Source organism: Phyllostomus discolor, chromosome 5 (genome assembly GCF_004126475.2).
Source record: "Phyllostomus discolor isolate MPI-MPIP mPhyDis1 chromosome 5, mPhyDis1.pri.v3, whole genome shotgun sequence".
In the NCBI taxonomy this organism is placed as follows: Eukaryota; Metazoa; Chordata; class Mammalia; order Chiroptera; family Phyllostomidae; genus Phyllostomus; species Phyllostomus discolor.
The window spans coordinates 171290720-171310822 of NC_040907.2; the positions used below are offsets into that span (position 1 = coordinate 171290720).

The 20103-nt window shown below is 53.3% G+C and overlaps 1 protein-coding gene across 1 annotated transcript; it reads right to left on the bottom strand.

Annotated features, from left to right (window-relative positions):
• Positions 1–8032: 8032 nt before the first annotated feature.
• On the bottom strand, positions 8033–19378 carry TEX36 (testis expressed 36). The gene is made up of 4 exons (XM_028511169.2): positions 19093–19378; positions 14067–14198; positions 13298–13378; positions 8033–8603 (listed from the first exon to the last, which is right to left on the bottom strand). The coding sequence occupies exons 1-4, from the start codon at positions 19141–19143 to the stop codon at positions 8307–8309; spliced, it is 561 nt and encodes a 186-aa protein (XP_028366970.1). The 5' UTR covers positions 19144–19378; the 3' UTR covers positions 8033–8306.
• Positions 19379–20103: the final 725 nt, after the last annotated feature.

A 20103-nucleotide genomic window follows, 5' to 3' on the forward strand; every position in this document is an offset into this window, starting at 1 on the left:
GGCTCGGTCCTCCGTGGGGCCACGGGGGCTGTTCAGCTGGACCGGAGTTCTTGGGGGGGGGGGCGCGGTTTCTGCTTCGGGGTCTTTCCCTCCTTGACTCTCTCTCTCCCCAAACTCAGTCCGCAGCAGGAACTGTCTCCTCTGCCTGGGCCCCTGCTGTTCGGTCCCTACCTGGCGGAAGTCTCCCCTCAGAGGAGGGGAACTGGAGAGCTCCTCCCCATGAAGGCGCCTCGGAAACAGGCCGTCATCTCTGCGGTCCCACCTGCAGGCACCTGCCGTGCGTGGCTTTGGAAAGCAAAAGGGTCATCCTGCCCACCCCCGCCCCCCATGGAAAAGGTCTATTTTGTGACAAACAGGGCGTTTTGCAGGTACCCAGGCCCGAGCACGTGGGTTGGAGTGGTTGACTGTTCTGAGCTGCTCTCCCCGCCCCCCTGTTTGCGTGGCGAGGGTCCCAAGGAGAACTAGCAGTGTGACGAGGCGGTGGGGCCGGCGTGCACAGGAGCCCTGTCCCTGGGTGCTGGTGTCCCGAGATGGAGAGGAAGCGGATATTGACCAGCCTGGCGGGCACGGAGCTCTCTCTGGGGAGGAGGAACGAGCGGTCCTGGTCAGCTGGGGGCTGGGGTGCGGGGGCCAGGTGTTCCCGAAGCAAGGCAGGGTAAGGGGTCAGGTCTCGTGAGACCCACGGCCAACCCAGTGTCCCCCCCCCTCTAGGAGCTAATCCAGTCCTCTGTGGGTGCGAGACCGTTGTAATGGGGGACCCGGTTTCATGACGGTTCGATGGCAGAGAATCTTGACAAGAAGGAGGCATCGGCCCACTGCCCCATGTTTCAGGAGAAGGGCCCTGAGGGGTCACCCCATGGGCAGGCCTCACCGACGGGTGCTGGCATCTTCCCGGCCGCTGGGCTTTGTGCAGAACTCTTACCTTGCACTTAGCGCTTTGAAAAATACTTTGCACGCACCTTCTCATGGGATCCTTTGTCCAGGGACATGAGTTCTATAATGAGCCCCAGGACAAGACTGGCCGGTAGCTTGTCCCCGGCTGCGGAGGTCATGAGTGAGTGAGCTAGGTACAAAGCCGGGCGGTCCCCGAGCGAGCTAGCAACAGCCTTCACAACTGTCCTCGGCAGAGACGTTCCGGAACGCTCCCTTGTCGATCCCTTCCCACAGTGCTCCGTGCGCCAGGCAGGCGTTGCGTGCTGGCGCATGGAGGCACCGTGCATGGGGGGCTGAGCCCAGTCTTCTGCTGTCCCCAGCCACTGCCCTCGTGCAGGACTGAGAACCTGGCAATGTTGGGGCATCCCCTCGTGCCCCCGGGGCCTTCTCCTCCTGTCCCCCACCTCCACGCCCCCCACTTTTATGCGCACCAGTCAGAGCTCCTTCCTCGCCCACGAGTGAGCCTGGGGGCAGGGGTCCACCGCAGCCTGAGGGACCCCAGCCCTGCGAAGAGAGCCCTTTCCGCCTCGCCCGTCGGGGACCGGGCAGCCTGGATTTCTAGGCCACTTCGAATACGTGCACGTGGCGTCTGCACAGCTGCGTTACAGGGGCGATGCATGACGTGGATGAGCAGATGAGATTGTTTGATGCCTTGGCACAAGTTCACGTACGTTCCCACACGTGACTTGTCTGCATCTCGTGCTCCCGTGCTGTAAACCTGCCCCACGCACCGTGACCCTCCGCGCCACCCCTGTGCGGCCCTGTGCACGCCCCTCCCCCCCCCCCACGTCCTCCTCAGGTGGGTCCTCGGCCTCTCCAGGCTCACCCCTCTCGCTCTCGGTCCCTTCCAGCATCTCCCAAACTCGGGGGCGTGAACGGTGCTTTTCTTTGTACCCCTCCCCCCACCCCCTGCAGGGTCCCCAACCCCCCCGAAGTTCTCCGCCCTGCCTGGCTCCAGAGTCACCTGAGAAGCTTTGAAAAGTTACCAAAGCTGGGTCGCAACACAGGAACATACCTTAACCGATGTGGGGTGGGGGGGACCAGGCCTTGGCACAGCCTGGGGCTCCCCAGGACGTTGGATGGGCAGCCGGCCTCAGGGACTTGGCCCGAGGCCTTCTCCCGGCCACCACGGCCTCGGTTCCACCTACTGGAAAGACTCTTAGTGAGTCAGTAAATAGCCACTCCTATCCAGACGCAGTCCAAATGTACTTAGTGCTTTAGTAAGTAGTTTGTTGTTCTAGGTCCTTTGGTGGAGAAGGAATTACCATCCGTCCCTCACCTGGCAGAGGGAAAACTGGACTCACCTTCTGCCCCTGCCCCTACCCAAACTCCAACGTGCAGGAGAAACACAAACTCATAACTGTTCTGCGACATCATCTGTATCCAATATTAAACACATTCCCGTGACATTTAGCTCTCCGATCACAGCTTAATAAAATTATAATTATGACCTTTCGAAGTATTGTCACTCGATCCACACTTAATCGGCATTCGTAGCCTGACATCCTGGCGAAGGCCGGGGTGCTGCTTTTCGTCCTGACGGTCGAGATTTCACGCACTAGGGACAAGGATGGGACCGGCTGCTCAGCCCTGCACCGCAGCATCCAGCGCAGCGGCTTAAGGACAGTCACTGAGTGACCAGTAAGCCCCCGAGGCGTTCGGGCACGCCTGACATTTATTAACATCGGTGCCCATGCGAATGTGCCTGCACGGCCAGGCCCAGAGGGAAGGGGGCATTTGGCAAAGGGGGTGTGAGGTAGGCGTGGGGGCAGGGCAGTATCAGCAATGAGGCAAAATCAGCCCAGATGCAGTGGGCAAACACACCTGCTTTCACCAAAACTATCCCGGTGGACAGGAGCTCTCAGATGGCTGAGCACTAGCAGAGTCAGCTTCCCCCTTTAAAGTTCCAGAACATCAAAGCCCTGGCTGGCATAGCTCAGTGGACTGAGCTCGGGCTGCGAACCAAAGCATCGCAGGTTCGATTCCCAGTCAGGGCACATGCCTGGGTTGCAGGCCACGGCCCACAGCAACCACACACTGATGTTTCTCTCTCTCTCTCTTTCTCCCTCCCCTCCCTCTCTAAAAATAAATAAATAAAATCTTAAAAAAAAAAAAGAAATTTGCTAAGAGAGTAGAACTCCAATTAAAGTAAAATAAAATAAAATAAAATTCCAGAACATCACACATTAGGTGTTGGTTTCCACACCAAATGTGCTTTGAAGGAACAGTAACATTTCTTCCATGGGGTCACGTTGAGATTTCCTGATCCTCTTTGCAAACCCCAATGGCGCTGGTTGGAGGAGGACTGGACACGCCACTCGAGGCTGATAACAGTCACGGAATCTTATACAAAGGTGATAAACCGCAGGAGGATACCTGAGGTCGTTTCCCTGTTTCTCCCTCAGGCCTAAGGAATAGCAATGCGTTTTCATTAATTCCTATTCATGAATAGGAATGCATAGTGAATGCGTTCCAGGGTCCTTAGGATCTGCCCTGGCCACGGAGGATCCTGCCCGCCGTTGGAGGGAACACAGGGTGATGAGCAGCGTTGCTCTTTGTGCTGGGAACAGGGGAGTCTGCAGCCAATGATGCCCCCAGACCAGCCGTCATGAGCAAGGGAGTGTCCCCGAAAGGAGTCACTCACACATGTTTGTGTCTTTCTACGATGCCAGGTTTGTTAGGGGAGACCCACCAATAAGCTAATAGAGTCATGTGCAAGTTACACGCAGAGAGGGGCAGCCCACGCCATAGAAGGGAGCACAGCGAGCGACTGGCATGAGATCACTGCGGCACTTGCAGGGGGTGAGGCAGGCGTGGTGGCGCGTGTCCAGGGGAGTGGAGGTCCGGCAGGGCTCCCAGCATGGCCCCTCGCACGGCCAGGCTTGAGTGCCCAGTGGTCAGAGCTCTGAGCTCTCACAGCCCACCGGGGTGGAGGCCCCACACACACCGGTGTCCACATGGAGTCCTTGCCTGCACGTCCAGACTTGTGGTTTTGGGCACTCTGGGCCCCTCCAAAGGGGTTCCCATTACACCCCATTACCTCAGTCTTGACATAACTGTCATGGCCGACAGTGACTCCATATTGGGTTGTCAAAGGTGTCAGAAATCACCACTCGGCTGGTGCTCCATATATTAGTGCCCCGGCCAAGTGCACACACTGGCTCTGGGGTCTGAACACGGTGAGGCCGCCTCCCACTCGGACGGCGGAGAGAAAGAAGGGAAGTGTCTTCCAGGCTGGAAACTCGCAAATCCCTGTGATTTCGGCCGGGAGCGAGGATACAACGCCCGAGGTTATCTTGGTTCCTCCGTGCAGAAAGCACACACTGCACCTCACAGACTCAACCGCTTCCTAGAGCCGCAGCCAAGCGTGTGAGCTGCCGTTGTATTCATTCCGTCTACTCAGCCAGGCGGGCTCTGACAGGGGGTTGATTTGCTGTTTCATATTCGGGGGGGATTGTTTTGGTATCTCCGTAGTGTGTTTACTGAAATACTCTGCTGCGTGAGATGTTTTCGTTTGTTTTGATAGGCACTGATAAAGGCAGCACACAGCCTTTCACGCTCACGCGGCACGTCCCGAGTCCCCGGCGCAGCGCCGGGATTCCTGCAGCAACTGCCCCCCATGCGCTGGGAAGCGCCAGCCGCGTTCCCCGCCCAGGGAAAAGCCCAGAGCCGAGCAACAGGAGCCGGTGACTTTTTCTTTCCCGATCGCTGGCTGGAGGCGCCGCACCAGGACCAAAGATTGTGGGTGGCAGCAAGGAGCCTGGAGAAGGAAATCGGTTCTTCCTGCTTGTCTTATGGCGCTCCCGGTGCCACCGAAACAGCACGGGCGCTTCCCCGGGTGCAGCGAACACACGGGAGACCTATACTTAGCTCATCGTTTCAAGCCTCTCCCCCCGACACCCATCTCCTCCCCGTACCAGGAATCCTCAGGATGGTACCGACTCGGTAGGCTACAAGAATGTGGTTGAACGGGGTGAAGCATCCTTGCTGCCTGCCCCGTGGCCCGCAGTGGTGCGTCCCGAACTCCGGTGGGAGTCGCAGACTGACCGCTGACCTGCCTGGAACGGCCGTTGTATCGGTCACGGGAGGGGACCACGGGGACCACATCCGGGCCTGGTGGTCACACCCCCAAGAGGCGGCTGTGGGCGAAGACAGCCGCAAAGTCTCGCAAAACAAGGAGAGGACTATCGTTAAAATTCGTCCTTAGTGTCAGAACAGACCCACAGGGAACGCACTTCTCTGCCTAGAAACAGGGACATTTAATAAGAGCGGGCTACGCATTGTAAAAAATCACCGGTCTGCTCTTCTCACTGTCGGGTCTGAGGTCCTGTAGGTCTGGTTTCTGAGTGCACAGGAGCTCAGCGGTCATGTGCACGTCTGTCCTGGTCACACTTGGTCCCCGGAGCCTCCCGCTGGCATGCGGGGGGCTGGGTGGGCACCAGGCCGAGCCCCCCCAGAAACGTTATCCCTGAGCCATCAGCCGCCCCTTGCAGCATCCGAACCATTTCCAGGGTGGCACAAGTCCAAGTCTAATTCATCAGAGCAGAAGAAATCTATAAACACCTGCAGGTAATTGATTAGTAAGTTGGGGTTCCTTTGACTGACTGTTTATGCCTCTGTTCCCAACAACGTGCTAAATAAAGCAAAGAACTGACATGGTGCCAAGTTATTACAGACTTTCGTTTGGGGAACTGGGTCGTTGTATTTGGGGCGTCCACCCGGGAGCCCCCAAGACCTACCCCTGCATTAACGCGCTGTATCCCTTTGTTCTTGGTTTGCTGGATCGGAAACTGTGAACTCATGGATCGCTGTTGTTTATTTTTTATGTAGAAAACAAGTGAAAAAAGACTCTTTTTTTTAAGGTCAAGTTATCTAATTTGCGTTTCTGTAAATGGTAACTCTACCCTGCCACGCTACTCTGTAATCCCAAATTGGAGAGGGGGGGGATGCTTCCCCCAACCACACGTCCCCCCTTCACATGGTTGTGGATTCGGTTCTGTGTCCCTTTTCGGTAATTTTTAACATTTCCCCTCCAGGAAATGGAACTCGGGTCACTCTTGCTGGACATTGTTGGTGTTTGGGCAGAGAAAGGGGAGGCAAGGCAGAGGGTCGGCAAGTGCGGGTTTGTGAGGACACCCCGGGGGAAGAATAGGAGACGCAGCTGGAGAACCGCAGTTCCCGCAAGTCGGCGGGAGGCGGGGCGGGGGTGGGACGGGGGGCGTGGCAAGACTGCGACGTTCAGGTACTGCGACCTGCTCAGAGCTCCCGCTCCTGAGCCCTGGGTGTGAGGATGGGGACCCGAGGGCCGTAAGGTAGATTCTCACCCTCCCAGATGACAGCCAACCACGAATAAAATCAGAGGGAATCAACTGAAAAACTATTAGAACTTTATTGTGTTAATGGATTATTTGTTTGTTTGTTTGTTTATTGGAAGTTTAGCCAGGTGAGAAATACAAGATTCACATACAGAAACCAATAGCTTCTTTACACACCAGGCAAAAATCAACCTAAAAGTGTAACTTGAAAACGTAACATTCAAAACAGCTGCAAAAGTTAAAAAGTATGCAGTAATGAACATAGAAAAGCAACCTGAAAAGCTACATGAAGAAAATTATGGAGTTTACCGAAGAACACGAGATTATGTAAATGGAGAGCACACTGAGGCACAAAGATGTCGATTCCCCCCCGAATTAACATCTGAGGCCTGAAAAATTCCTACGGAATGGCCAGTGGGTTTCCTCGACAAGCTTATTCCAGATTCATCTACCAGGAAAATATTCAAACATGAGCAAGAACCTCTGGGTACAGAGTGATGGTGACAGTTCACAGAAGGAACTACAAATGGCCACCGAGCAGGAAAAGATGCTCAGGCGCTCAATTTCACTAACAATCAGAGAAATGCAAAATAAACAATAAGATGCCTTTTTTTTTTTGTCCTTAAGTATCTCTCCTGAAGTCTCTAAAAGATCGTCTGGGGCAGGAGAGAGAGAATGCACCGACCGGTTGGCAGGAGTGTAGCAGGTCCCGTCTTTTCCTAGGGAACTTGGGGAGCATCGATTCAAACTCGAGCCGTGCATAAAGCCCGAGCCACCACTAACAAGGCGACAGGAAATTCAGAGATTACCCCCGGTTCCCCCCAAACGTGTACTCAAAGCGTTTGATCAAGCATGCTCCTGTGGTTCGTGTGGTGTGATGGCCAAAAATTAGAAACAGTTAGAACTCTCCTTAACAAGAAGATACTTTTTAGTCCTGGCTGGCGTGGCTCAGTGGATTGAACACGGGCTGCGAACCAAAGTGTTGTGGGTTCAATTCCCAGTCAGGGCACATGCCTGGGTTGCAGGCCATGGCCCCCAGCAACCGCACATTGATGTTTCTCTCTCTCTCTCTTTCTCCCTCCCTTCCCTCTCTAAAAATAATAAATAAATAAAATCTTTTTTAAAAAAGAAGATACTTTTTAAATTATGGCACATCGTATTAGGTGTGGCCATACCTCATACGGTGCGGCAGGCAGTCCAAAAAGCAAACCAACCCTGGCTGGTGTGGCTCAGTGGACTGAGTGTCGGCCTACAAACAGAAGGGTCGCTGGTTCAATCCTCGGTCAGGGCACCTGCCTGGGTTGCAGGCCAGGTCCCCAGTGGGGGATATGCAAGAGGCAGCCAGTCGATGTTCTTCTCACACATCGATGTTTCTCTTCCTCTCTTTTTCCCTCCCTTCCTCTCTCTAAAAATGACTGAAAAAAAATTTAAAAAAAAAGCAAATCAGTGTGTATGCACAGATACCATGAGAATTCCGAGATGCACTGTTAAATATCAAAAGAATGTTATAAAACACTATGCACTGTGTAACCTGGCTTGTGTTTAAATGTCTGTGTGGTCCTGCACAGCTCTGTGGTCGTAAATGCACAGAATGAAAACCCATGGTCAACCTCTGCTGAGGATGGGATGGGGGCTGGAGATGCGGCAAAACCGAGGGGAGCTCCTGCTTTTTCAGCGTTGTTTGACATTTCGTAGTGAAAACATAACCGTAGAGTAATTAGGTAATTTTTAAAACTCCCCCAAAAGTTAATGTGGCAATTTTAAAATTCATTAAATTCATTTACAATGCAACCACATACTTTTTTTATTTTATGAGGACTTGAATATTTTTTCAACCTAATTAAAAATAATAAAAAAATATCTTCTAAAGGTCGGGCGTGGTGCCGTAACCTGTTGGCTTTCTGGCTCTCCCACATTCTCACGACGAAACCTGGCCTTGGCGTCCAGACGAGTGCAAAATCCAACCCTAAACGAACCTTACGGCAACTGGGAGTGCTGGGTCGGACTGTCCCATCATGCACCAGTGCTACAAAACGCATCGCGGATCTTCTGGAAGGGTTAGGGCTGCAGTGAAGAATCAGCCTTTTTGTCAACAGCGAACCTTACTTTTGGATTCTTCTTCAAAAACTCTGCGTAGCTTCGCTCGGGAATAAACCTGAAGGAGCTCCATATCTCATCGTAATGTCTCGGAAAGCGTCTGAAAATCGGGACCACCACAGCTTCACGATAGACGTATGATATTTGATAACTTGAAAAGCCATCGAGACAAGATGGAACATAGTCACACGCCCAGAGATTGAAATTTTTTGAAGCGTGTTGCCTTTTTTCTGGGGAGACCTTCCTGAGTCCCAGGCCCTGGGGAAGAATCGAGAAGATTAGGGGGAAAAGAGTCGAGGTCACACAGTCCTGAGGTCTACAGTGAAACTAGCTACATGACATCCTATGTTTAACTTAAATTTTTTTGTATTTATTGATTTGAGAGAGAGAGAGCAAAGAAGGTAGTGAACAAAACATCAATTTGTTATTCCACTTATTTACGAATTCATTGGTTAGTTCTTGTATGTGCCCTTATAACAGGATGCAGCCAAGGGGGTGGGAGGCAAATGGGGATTTGTAATGGGGTCCAGAACTCGGTGTCCAGGAAATATTAGAAAAAAATATGTATATATATATAGAGAGAGAGGATGTCCTCACCCCCACAAGTCTGAGCTGGGGGAAGGGACGCATGGAGCAGAGCCATTGAGAGTTGTTTCAAATAGCCACAGTTTTCCAGATAATCTCTAGAACAGTCATTTAACATATCTATAACCTTTAACTGGTTTCATGGGTATGTCAAACAGCTGTGAGCCAGGGGGATGGGAGTGACTTCAACCCATGATGTAACTGGGAGGCAACTCCCCCTGGTTACAGCGCCTGCGTAAGAGCTTGGAGATGATTGGCTCCACACCACAGGGCCACACCTGCCCGGACTTACTATGGCAGCCCAGAAAAGCTGGAAAAAATACGGGAATGCTGGCAGCTGTGGCCAATTGTGGGAGGAGTCAGAAATGGTGCTGCAGAGGAAGATTGGCGCTGGGATTTAAACCCAGGCTCAGCAGCCAAGCGGTGTCTTTTGGGGACTACTCAGCTTGGGCAGAGAAGAACCACAGGCTTCTACTTTTTTTGAGCTACGGTACCCCAGACTGGGCAGAGGAGGAAGGAAGGACTGTGCATTTGTGGGTATTTTAAAAGACTTTGGGATCCCAATGAAAACATTTACGTTATTACTCTCAAGTTTGTATAATGCTTTAAATATGTAATCCCTTTCTTTTTCACCAATCTCTGTCACTGAGAGATGCCTTTCCCTGGCGGTGGGCAAAGCGGACCTAGTACAGGGTACTAGGGGATCCCCCCCAAGTCCATTTGGTAATAGTATATTATTCACTCCCACATCTGTCCTATAACACCCTGACTGGGGATCGAACCCGCAACCTTGGTGTATTGGAACAACACTCCAACCAACTGAGCTCCCTAGCCAGGGCCGACATCCTATGTTTAAATGCAGAATATAACCACCGTTATAAGAGGTACACTTTACCAACCCGTTGAAGGCCATAAAACAGCATTCAAAACATGCTGGTGTCTTGCTATTGTTCTGGAAGCTTTTCACTCCCACCAGGGAACTGGACTTCTAGAGACACGGAGAGTAGAACAGGAGAGTCCCAGACGCAAATAGCCCATGAACCAGCCTGGACACCCCCAGGGACCCCAGGTGGGGTCTCTGCCCCCAGGCGGCTGCACAGAGTGCCCCGCCAGCATTCGGCGGGGTAGGTGATGCCCACTCTGAGAAGCTGAAGAAGCTGGGCTCTTTCTCAGGCCAGAGGGCTCCAAGAAAAAGTGGCACCCGTGGGCCCCTGCCCACAGGCCTCCTCGTTATGCCTCAGCACCTTGCATGTGACCCTGGGGATTTCCATGTATTCAAAATGCTGCCTTTGAGTTGGTCGTGACCAGGGGAGGAAGAAAACACTGTGCTTAGGTGAAAGACCAGAAGGAAATAGACATGAGGTTGCAGTCGTAAAGTGAGGTCGCCTTTTCCTAGGGTCAGTGTTGTTCACAGTGGCAGGTGCCACACCCAAACAGGGTCGTTTAAGGCATTTCATAAAGGCACCGTTGACCCGTGACCCAGAAATAGCTCAGGAGCAGCCCTGGGACCAAAGGGCCTGAGGAGGAATGCAGACCTCACAGACTGTCTGGGGGCCGCAGCGGGGAGAAGGGGTGGGTGGGGGGCTCTGGGGGGGGATGAAGGGAAGGTTATACTGCCCAGGCCCCTTCCCCCGCAGTTCCTTCCAGATACTCCAGAAAAATGAAAAAATAAAAGAAAAGCATAAAATAAATAAGAAAAAGAACCACAAGGAAAGTAATAAGAAATGCTTGTCCTTCTAAATATTATTCTTGCTGATAACGTGACTCTGAAATACACTGAAAATTTAAGAATCCACAAAAAGAAAAGAAGGAAGGGAGAGAGGAGGGTGGGAGGGCCAAGGGGGGAGAAAGCGGAGAGAAAGAGAGAGAGCAGGGGCCAGCGTGGAACTCAAGGCCACTCAAGGTCACCCCGGGAGAATGGAACTCCCGTGAGTTGGAAGAACACAGCCTGAGTGGCCAGCACAAGAACCTTAGAAAGTGATGTGAATAGCACTCCGAAGAGCTTGCCTTATTCTTGGGGAGAGGCTATAGACATTAACGTTCATGCTCAGGGAGTAATATGGTGTTAACATAGTTCTCATATATAGTTAAGAGGTACCACGAGTAGAATATCAACAGAAGTCCGGCTGAGCAGGTAAGTTCAACCCAGTCAAGTCAGTGGGGGTGGGGCAGGGGACAGCGTGCCAGTGTGGTAACCAGGAAGCAGAAAATGAGATGGAAAAAATAAACCCAGAACCAATGATCATAATAATGCAAATGGGTCAAGTTTTCATTTAAAGAAATGACTCCTAGATTTTTAAAAACTACGCTCTATTCTATTTATAATTAAAGACAAAACAAAACAAAACGACGACAAAGTATGAAGACAAGGAAATGGACCATGATATAGGGAACAGATTTGAGCAAAAGGAGAAAAATAGTGGCAATGCTAATATCAGGATGTGGAATTCATGGCTAGATGCATTCAAGCATGTAAAGAGGGCTAATTTACATGGATAAATAAAAGCCACCAAGAAAATAAAATCATAATGAATTTTTATGCGGAAAGACATGGTATTAAACTATATAAGGCAAAAAAATTTAGAGGCTCGAGAATAATCATGGAAGGAAAAATTGATAGATCAAGACAAATATTAAGAAAAGTATATGAAGGATTTAAATAAAATAATTGCTAATCCTGAACTAACATAAAGAAGTTTGTAACCAACCGAGGTGGGGGATATATTAACACCAACAAAACACATGTTAAAATGAATCATATGCAAGATAACAAAGATAACCTTTTTTTTCTTTTTTTAAGATTTTCATTTATTCATTTTTTTAGAGAGAGGGAGAGAAACATTGACTGCTTGCCTCTTGCATACCCCCATCTGGCCCACACCCAGGCGTGTGCCCTGCCCCAGAAATGAACCAGCAACCTTTCAGTTCACAGGCCAGCACTCAGTGCACTGAGCCACACCACCCAGGGCAACAAGATGATCTTTATACTTAAAAAAAATATAGAAATCACAGGTTATATTACATAAAACTTACTATAACCCATAGAACTAAAGATTTACAACAAAAGAATGCTCTTTAAAATTTCTAACCATATAGAAAATTTAAAACATTTAGTGAAAAAAGAAATAAAAAAATTAAATAGTAGACTATTTGGAAGCAAATAATAGCGAGACTCTAGTTAGGAAAAGCTTTGGGATGCCCAAGCAACAATCTGAGGCACATTCATAGTTCTAAGAAAATGCATTCGCAGTTCCAAAAAATTGCCGCTGCAGAGGCAAACCAGGTTTTTCTGGTTAAACCACTTCAGTGTGACTCAGATATCCCATCGGAGAGGACAAGGTAACTTAGGTAACATTGTTTAACTTCGCTGGCTCTCAGTCGCCTCCTCCCCAAACTGGGGATGGTAGGAGCAATGAACGGATGGGGCCGCAGTGAGGAATAAATGAGATCATGTGTGGTGATGGCATATGGCTTATGCTTAATAAACAGTGGGTATTACTAGCATCATCATCATCATCATCATTGTGGACTTTCAGTTTCTGTAAGGATTCTCCAAGGTCACCCCGTACAGCCCTAAGATACGTGCGCCCTGCCCTGCCTGCCCTGTGCTGCCCCGTGCTACTTGGCAGCCCCTGGCCACCTGGGCTATTAAGCACGTGAAATGTGGACACTCCCTACTCAGAGGAACTGTGTAAAATACAGACTGGATTTAAAGACTTCGCTTGGGGAATGTAAAATACCTCATTAACAATGTTTCCTCGATTACGTGTCGAAATGATGATTTGGAGAACTATCAGATTAAATAAAATATATAAATATTAGTTTCATCTGTTTCTTTTTTACTTAACGTGGTTACTAGAAAAATGTAAGCTACACATATGGCTTGTGACACATTTCCGTGGCACGGTGCTGCGTGAAACCACCACTAACTAGTGGGATCAGACTTTATTTTCTCCAGTGACGGGAACTCACCACCTCCAGAGAAAAGATGACTCCGGTGATTAGGAAATCCTTCTTTCTGTAACGTAAGCTCCCCGTCCCTCGGACCCTCGGACCCCTCCTTGTGGGCCCTGCCTCTGCTATGCCGAGACACGTGTAGGCAACCCCTCTTGCCCTTCCCGAGAAAGCTCGCCGAGGAGTCAGTGTACACATAGGAAGCGCACAGAACCCCGTCAGAAGCTGGGGCAGACTTCGAAAGCTGGGTGGAACTTGGGAAGCTTCCCACATTTTTTTTTCTTGTAACCTAGCATCAGGCTTTGACCTTGTTCCAACTTTGAGGTCAGTCCTCTGTCCTCACCACGTCTCCGGAAACCAAGGGCCCTGTTGTCTCCTGCCATGCGATTAGTAACTCGGAGAGAGATACTCACGGAGTCAAGGTAGAATCCAGAGTTAGCGAAGCTGTGCCGATTGTCATGGACAGAGAAGGGGAAGCTGTGGTGGACGGCTTGCTGCAAGAGAGAAAAGGGAGAGGTGAGAGGGCCCCCTCCGAACCCCCACGCACTTTCAGAACCGGCCCGTGGTGGCGTGGCGGGAAGACAGGTGGGGCACAGTGGCCACTAAGTGAGAATTAATCCCGTCCCCGGAGACGGAGGAAACACAGCACTCGAGGGCGTAGCTGTGCGCGTCAGCCCAAGGCTTTGAAAGGCCACTTTTATGGCTGAGAACCATACACGTTTTCTTTCAGGCACCTCCTTTGGAGGCAAGGAAGGAAAAGTTTCAGGCTCCTGGGACTGAAACCTGGAGGGGAATCCTGAGACCCTCTGGGCCTGGAGGCAGGTGCGGATCGGTGCGTGAGGCCAAGGCCCGCCTCTGCTTCAGAGCACGCTGGATCCCTGAAGCTGCTCGGGAACTGGCGGGGGAGCAGCACAGGTGTGCTCCTGGGCGGTGAGTTGTAACCAAAGGGGTTGCTTTTTGTCCACAGAGGAGCCTCCCTGGACTGCCTGGGCCAGGAGGTGGCTCCTCGGAGAGAGTGTCTAGGTGTCACAGTGGCCCGGGGATCGGGCTGGGGTGCTACCCCCCTTGAGGCGTCCGGGGCCGGCAGGTGAGCAGTTCCTCCTGAGGAAGAAGTACCCGGCCTCCCAGAGCCGAGAGCGTGGGGGGGGCCGTGGGAGCTTGGAGCCGGTGCCCCGCACTCACCTTCTCTCGGATTTTGTAGATGGGTGGCAGCTTCTCCTCCGCCTGCCGAGAGGCTCGCGGGCTGCGAGGCTCTTTCAGCGTGGCCCTGGTGATGGATTCCGGCGTCTTCTGCGGCAACCCAATGTGGGGGAACTGGAAAACAGCGCGCGCCTTGATTAAAACCAGGCACGTCAGAATCTCCCAGCCAAGGATCGGGGCTTCCTCCGTAAAGTGATTAAAATGCAATTTGGGTGCTTCTGGCCTGCGATGGAAATGGCATAATTTTTAAGGATTCTTTCCAAGACAAAAAAATATTGTCATGGCCCCAGGCCATCGCTGCCGGTTGCTTCGAGTTCCCGAGCCCACCCCTGCTGCGCTGGAGCTGGAGCCGGGAGAGGGTCCTGCGGCCTGACGGGCAGGGTGTGGCCCCGCAGGGGCGAGCCCAGAGTGGGTGGAGATGTGTTATTTGAGATCTTTCTGGTCGGGGTGAGCCCTGTGCTGAGGAACAAAGATCCAGCCCACGTTCACAGGGGGAGCCAACTTCCTGCGGGTGTGAGGTGGACCCTAAGACTCAGGGAAGTTGAGGAGTGAAGGGTCCCAGGTGACTCTCCACGGAGAATGTGGGGTGGTCAATAGTGGGAAGATGATGGGGGGGTGGGGGGCTTTGAGCCTCCCTAGGAGATGGAGGGAAGCAAGCAGGGCTCTGGGCAGAGGGAGGTGGACCCAACGAGAGCCCCCACCAGCCCCACTCGGAGCTCTGGACGTGGGTGGTCTCTTGGAGTCGTCCTGAGCCGGGGAGAGGGGCCCGGGCCTCTGTGCACGCTCCTCTATCAGTCCCTGGATGCGGGCTGCCCCCGGAAGAGGGGGCGGCCTAGGGAGGCAGCTCTCTTCAGGGTGGACGGCCATCGGGAGCCACACTCGGCAGCTGGGAGGAGCCCTTTATTCTTGCAGTGGGCATGGGGGTGGGCCCTCTGGGAGTGGAATAAAAGGGGAAACTGAAATACAGACTAAAGACAAGGCCCCCATTCTTGGCACAAGTCCCCGTGCAGGGAGGAGGCATGACACGGTGGCTGGTCACAGACTGTCCCAAGCCCCGAGTCCGGGCCCAGCTCCCTCTCCTGCGAGGGGAGCCTCATGCAGGGGACCACCTTCCCGAGCCCCGCCGTCTCTGTGAAATGGGAGTAACCCCTACGTGAGAGGGCAGGTGTGATTACGACGGAAAATGCATGCAACCAGACAGAGCTCAGCAACTGTCTTCGCTCTCGGCTGTCTCCTCCTGGTCCCCAAAGCCACTGCCACGGCTGCAGGCAGCCCTCCCTCCTCCGCTTTCGGATTATAATGCCACAGACAACTGCCATTCCCTCTCGTTCCTTCCCCAGGCACAACAGAACTGTTTATTCAGGCGACTTACGCTTCCTGTCTGCAAAGAATGTGGTTAGTACGTTCCTACTGTGTGTCGCCATGTATAACGGGCACCTTTTGCCCAAATGTTTGAGGGAAAAATAAGGATGCGCATTATATGTGGGTATAATGATGACACACCATGGGGGTGTAACAATCCCGTGTACAATCCACACAAAAACCGTGGGCACGCATTATACGCGGCCAAACACAGCTTTTGTTTAGGTCCGAGGGTGGGGAGGTTACACCATCGGTGCTGCGCCCTTGGTGGGGCGTTCCCAGCGGCGGGGAGAAGCCACGGGCTGCGTGACGCGGAGCGAAGGGGAGGCCTCCTAAACACAGGTCTCCATGGAGAAGAGCAGGAACAGACCCAGACCGCCCGCTAACACCGTCTCTAAACAACTAGTCAGGCACACAAGACAATCCGTCATTCACAAGAACAAACCCGAGGAGAAGAATTCCCGTTCTTCTGGGAGGCTGCCTGGGGCTGAGGAGAGTAGGAGTGGGGGACCGAGGGTGACGAACAAGGGCACACACCAACCCGCCCTCCATCTCTCAGGCAGGAGGGTGGCCGCAGGCAGGGTCCCCTCGGAGGAAGGGGCTGGGCAAGGAGGGAGACTTCCTTTTCCACTGTTTATCAGAGGTGTCAAACTCGTTTTCACCAGGGGCCACATTGGCCTCATGGTTCCCTTCAAAGGGCCGAATGTAATTTCAACTCCTTAACGGTTAAGGAGTAGTTACATTTTTACAGCCCTAAAATTATGTCGGCCCTTCGAAGGCAACCACGAGGCTGATGTGGCCCCTGGTGACAATGAGTTCGACACCCCTGGTTTAAGTGCTTCTTAACAAAGTGCGTCTATTCCATTGTCTTGCTTGCCACAACGAGAAGTGTATGTGTTTCTGGTTAGAGTTGTAAGGCACACTCACGGTCTAAAAAAATTCAAGCAGTAAGGAGAAACACGAGGAAATTACATTCCCGAAATCTCGTCACCTTTTCCCCTGGACTCCTTGGTGACCATCTTTTTCATCAATCCCTCTATGGGTGGACGCCCAGATACAGGTATAATTCTGCATACATAGGACCATACTTAAAATGTGGCTTCTAAAAACTGTAAATTCTTTTGTAGGTAACAGGCACTTCTCCTTCCCCTCCCCGCCACCCCAGGCGCCCGAACGAGCCACGGAGAGCCCCGAGGACCAGGTGCGACACCCGCACCTGCGGAGGCGACGCCGACCCCTTTGCCGAAGGGACCCACAGGACACACGCCACTCTGTACCTGCTCTCCTCACTTAGCGACACAGCCTGGAAGTTTGACGAGGTCGATCTTCGTATTTCTAATGCATCCTGTATTACATGTTCTAATATTTGTGGACAGTTATTTTGTTAAGCAAATGTAAGTCATACAAAGGGCCTCCAAGCTCAGAACCCTTCCCTGCCCCCCGTCTGCCTGCGTCACCCCTCCGATCAGGTGGTCACCCCTCCGGGCAGGTGGTGCAGGGCGCCTGGAGGGCTGGGCGCGGCTCCTGCCTCGGGAATGTCCCTCTCAGCGCCTACAGACAGCCGACTCGAGTCCATCAGCGTTCTGCAAGTCCGTGGACTAAATCGCTGTAAAAAAGGGCTCCGGCATTTTAATTTCACCCTTTTAAAATATATCCTTAATGGCTGCACCATGACGGCTGTGAAATAAACCCCTCGGTGAGACGTCGTAACCGTGAAATGCAGCTCGCTAACCGGCTGGCGGTGAAAATCTTCGCCGCATTCCATCACGCGAGGACTGAAATACTAAATAGGCGGGGGGCTGGGTGGACACGCCCGCCTGGAACAGCCAGAGCGCAGCCAGCGAGGTCAGCCACAGAACGGCCGTCACTTCTAAGGTGGCAACGACTGTCCCCGTGAACGGGCTGCGGCTGGCTCGAGGTCCCCAATTTCCTTAACCTCCCTGACTCGTGCACAAGCCACACTGGGAAACTCCGGGATGAGCGCTGCTCCTTCTGTGCTCTCGGGAGCTGGCAGCAGGAAAGACCCACCCTCCAGGCTCTCGCGGGGCTTTGGGAGACACCGTCTCTCTAGCCGAGGCGGGGGCCCAGGCGCACCCCCCCTGGGGCTGCAGCAGGAGACGAGACGTTCATTCTCCCTCCATTCCTCCCTTGTCACAGGAGCCTGACTTTGGTGGCGTGGCAACGTGGTTGGTTAAACACACCTCCCCGCACTCCTCTGCAGCTGAATTGGCCACGGGACCCCCTGAGATGAAAGCAGAAATCTCCAGGAGAGGGGAGCAGGGCTCGAGGGGGGAAAGACCACCACACGAACTTCACACCTGCACGCACCCAGCCTCTCCAGAGGACGGGCGGGGAAAGGGCGACAGACAGGGTCACCTTGGAGGAAGGGAGTCGCTAAAAAAGGACAGTCTGGGCTGCTGGGGGCCTTCTGTGTAGGTCAAACAGCCCCAACAAAGGATGTCGGAACAGACCGGGGCCTCGGGTGACTCCCTAGAACGTAGGTGCGAGGCCTGAACCGCCCTAACTTCTGCGTTTATTTTTACTGGAGAAACACAGGCCCCCGCTGGGTTAAGACACTGTACTCAGCTGTTCACAATGTTCAGTCACACACAGCCCTCGCTGATGCTGCAGATTTGAGGCAGAGGCGAAGCCGGTCGGAGAAACCTGCGTGTCCCCCTTCCCCCCGGATCAGCGTGCTGGAGTCCACACCGCTTCCCGTTCTCCTCTTACCCGATGCCCGAACGCACCGTGCGGGCCACCAGGCCCATACGTAGGTGTGACTCGTTTTCCCTGACTCAGATTCTCATTCTAAAGGGTACTTGGACCGGTTCTGAATTTTTATTTAGCTGAGACTTGGCTATTTTCTTGTGATGCTTTTCTGCACGTTAAATCTCTCTGGGATGAAGCAGGAGAGAATATGCACACGTGTCTGTCTAGACCGAAAAGACCGGGACTTCACTCTTAGGTGGGAGGCAAATGCTCCCTGGGGGTGGCAGACTGGAGACAGTCCCGTGGGGCTGCACAAGTGACCTCGTAAGAGAGAGGGGTCTGAGGGAGAGCGTGAAGCCGAAAGGTCAGGTTTTCAAATGATCGACGTAGAAAAACAATCCATTTCCGGGCTCTCCCCATTTCACAGTTCACTGGGGATGAGATCGGGGGGCGTCAACAGGAATTTGTTTGCAGTTTCCAGTGAACTGTTAACGCCCGTGACAAACACTGTCTGAGAGCCTGCTGTGCAGCGGGCCCTGCCCCAGGCAGTCGGGACACGATCGGGGAATGAGAGAGACCAAGGCCCAGCTCCCGTGGAGCCAGCGTGGTGGCAGAGGAGACATGCAGCCCACGAGATCTCATACATGGTACTCGGTGTCCGAAGGCAGGTGCCACGGGGAGAAATGTGGCGCTGGCGACCGCTACTGCCCAGCGGACACTCACAAGGCACCAGCGTGCGGAGTGTCTCACACACGTCCTTTCATTTAGTCCCCCCAAGAAGGTGGTGAGATCCCACTTCGTGGACAGGGGAAACTGAGGCTGGGCGAAGTCCTCTACCAAACCACGCCATGGGACTAGCGGGCGCGGGATCGGGACTCGGGGCCGCGCCCTGACCACACCCTGCCCCCGTGGCCCGAGAAAGGTAAGGGGTTCTCACCCATCTGCCGTCCTGGTCCAAAGGCGGGTTGAAGCGCCTCCCTTTGGCCATTCTCTAAAGGGATGGAGGGGTGGCTGGGGTCCGGCCCGTCACCTCTCCATGGCCTCGTACACTCCACCCACACCTGGGAGCCACTCTTCGTCCGGGTCCTCTACGGGGACGGGCTCCGGGGAGTCCCGCTGTTGCCGTAGAAGCAGCCCACCCATCACAATGGAGCAGGCGTGTGGGTCTTCTCAGCTGTCTGAGAGTTCCTGCCGCCGTTCTCCCCAGGGGTGAGGCCGAGAGACCCCGCAAGCAGGTCGGGCAGGTAGGTGAGGGCCAGTCTTGAGACGAGGCCAAGCTTCTATCACCGGCTAAACCCTTGAATCGATGCTATTGGAGGTGGATGTTCCCATGGTAACCATCGGCCCCCACCTCAGAGTTTTCCAAGAAGTAAATGGAATCTGGGCTGGAGATGACCTTGTCTGCTCAGTGGCGTTGCTCTGCCCAAGGACACAGCCGCCTCTCTGTGTCCCAGCTCGGGCACACTGTGCCAGGGGGACTCACTCGCTGCTGGCTCACCTCGCTGCACACCGTGCAGGCCGCCGGGAAGGACGTCCCTGGACGACTATGAAACGCCAAGTGCCGTGTGAAACGAAACACTGGCGTGTGTTTCGGTTTTATTTCGTTCCCATGGCAGGCTCTGGCATTTATGAAGAGAAAACAAGGGGCAGTGACCAGTGGACGTGGCGCCAGGTCACGGGCCGGCTCCAGAGCCGTGGGGCCTCCCCGAGGGCCCCCTGGCCCGCCGCGGGCTGCAAAGGCTGCTCCTGAGAGCTGGCCCCCCTTTACCGCCTGGGTGCACAAGTGCCACCCCACTTTCACTCAGTAGCGCGTTCTCTGCTTCCCTTTTTCCTTTTTTCAGTCGCTGTAGCTTGACGATCCTCTTGGCTGTCCCGTGCAAGTATAAAAGGAACCGTCCACGGGCCATCCTGCCCGGCTCTCTCTCTTGCTGAGAAACCGTGTCCTCAT

What these genes read in the sequence shown, in the direction of transcription:
- TEX36 (XM_028511169.2), bottom strand. Translation starts at nt 19,143, where the DNA reads ATGGCCAAAGGGAGGCGCTTCAACCCGCCTTTGGACCAGGACGGCAGA. An exon ending in TGGACCAGGACGGCAGATGG is followed by an intron (nt 14,199 to 19,092) that starts GTGAGAACCCCT and finishes GCTGTTTTCCAG; the next exon opens with TTCCCCCACATTGGGTTGCC. An exon ending in TCTACAAAATCCGAGAGAAG is followed by an intron (nt 13,379 to 14,066) that starts GTGAGTGCGGGG and finishes TCTCTCTTGCAG; the next exon opens with CAAGCCGTCCACCACAGCTT.